Here is an 851-nt window from a genome sequence, read left to right on the forward strand (position 1 = left end):
AAAAAAACTCTAATGATTTAGTCAGACACAATTTCCCTTTTAGTGAAGCCATACTGACACTGCTTGATTTAGATGATTATTTTCCAAATGTGCTTCTGCTACTATTGTTGAGGACTGCCTGAGCGTGGTTTACTGGAACAAGAAAACTGCAGTGCACTTTATTAAAGTGCCTGATTGTTACAGTGAAGGGAGGGCGTATTGTGTTTGCGTTCTCCGGAAGTTGCTCAGGATTTGTTGCAGCCTCTGGGAGGGTGAAGCCGGAAACTGGCCTGGGTTTATTTTAGGCAGCATTCGGTAGTTGGGATTCTCTGGAGAAAGAAACAGGATTGGAGTCTAGAGATAGTAGGAGTCTAACCGTTTTCAGGAAGGAGCTTTTCACAGTTCTCGTCAGATTTCAGAATCTCCCCGAATATTTAAAAAAAAAAGAAACGCGGACAGGATTGTGAAATGTTGGCGAGACTGATCCTCGCTCTCATGGTGATCTGGGTGGCCCGGGTAACGGGTAAGCAATGCCCCGGCTCCTCGTGAGATAGTAAGAACTGCCGATGCTGGAGTCAGAGATAACACCGTGTGGAGCTGGAGGAACACTTTTCTGCTCCTCTACTGCCGTGAAGTTTTTTTTTAAAGAACACGGCGTCGAAGGGGTAGTTTTAACACGCATTTTAAAAAAAGCGAAGTCCGGTCGTGACAGAGTTGTGGAGTGAGGGCAAATAGGACCAGACCAACAGAAAGGGCAGCGATAAAAAGTGAGCAAGTCACATCGGAAATCCAGAAAGGGGTGAAGTGGCGGAAGAAAGTGAGTCAATAGGAAATGAATACATTTCTTTGGAGAGCATTACGCACAGAGCAGA

The 851-nt window shown here is 45.4% G+C and overlaps 1 protein-coding gene across 1 annotated transcript in view; it reads left to right on the forward strand.

Annotated features, from left to right (window-relative positions):
• The first annotated feature begins 238 nt into the window (after positions 1–238).
• Positions 239–851, forward strand: part of LOC109924637 (membrane cofactor protein-like) — a 10,373-nt gene continuing 9,760 nt past the window's right edge. Inside the window, exon 1 of the mRNA XM_020524634.2 lies at positions 239–502. Within this exon, the coding sequence (XP_020380223.2) occupies positions 448–502 (55 nt within the window). The 5' untranslated portion in view covers positions 239–447. The remainder of the gene's footprint in view (positions 503–851) is intronic.

Source organism: Rhincodon typus, chromosome 25, assembly GCF_021869965.1.
Source record: "Rhincodon typus isolate 14 chromosome 25, sRhiTyp1.1, whole genome shotgun sequence".
Lineage (NCBI taxonomy): Eukaryota > Metazoa > Chordata > Chondrichthyes > Orectolobiformes > Rhincodontidae > Rhincodon > Rhincodon typus.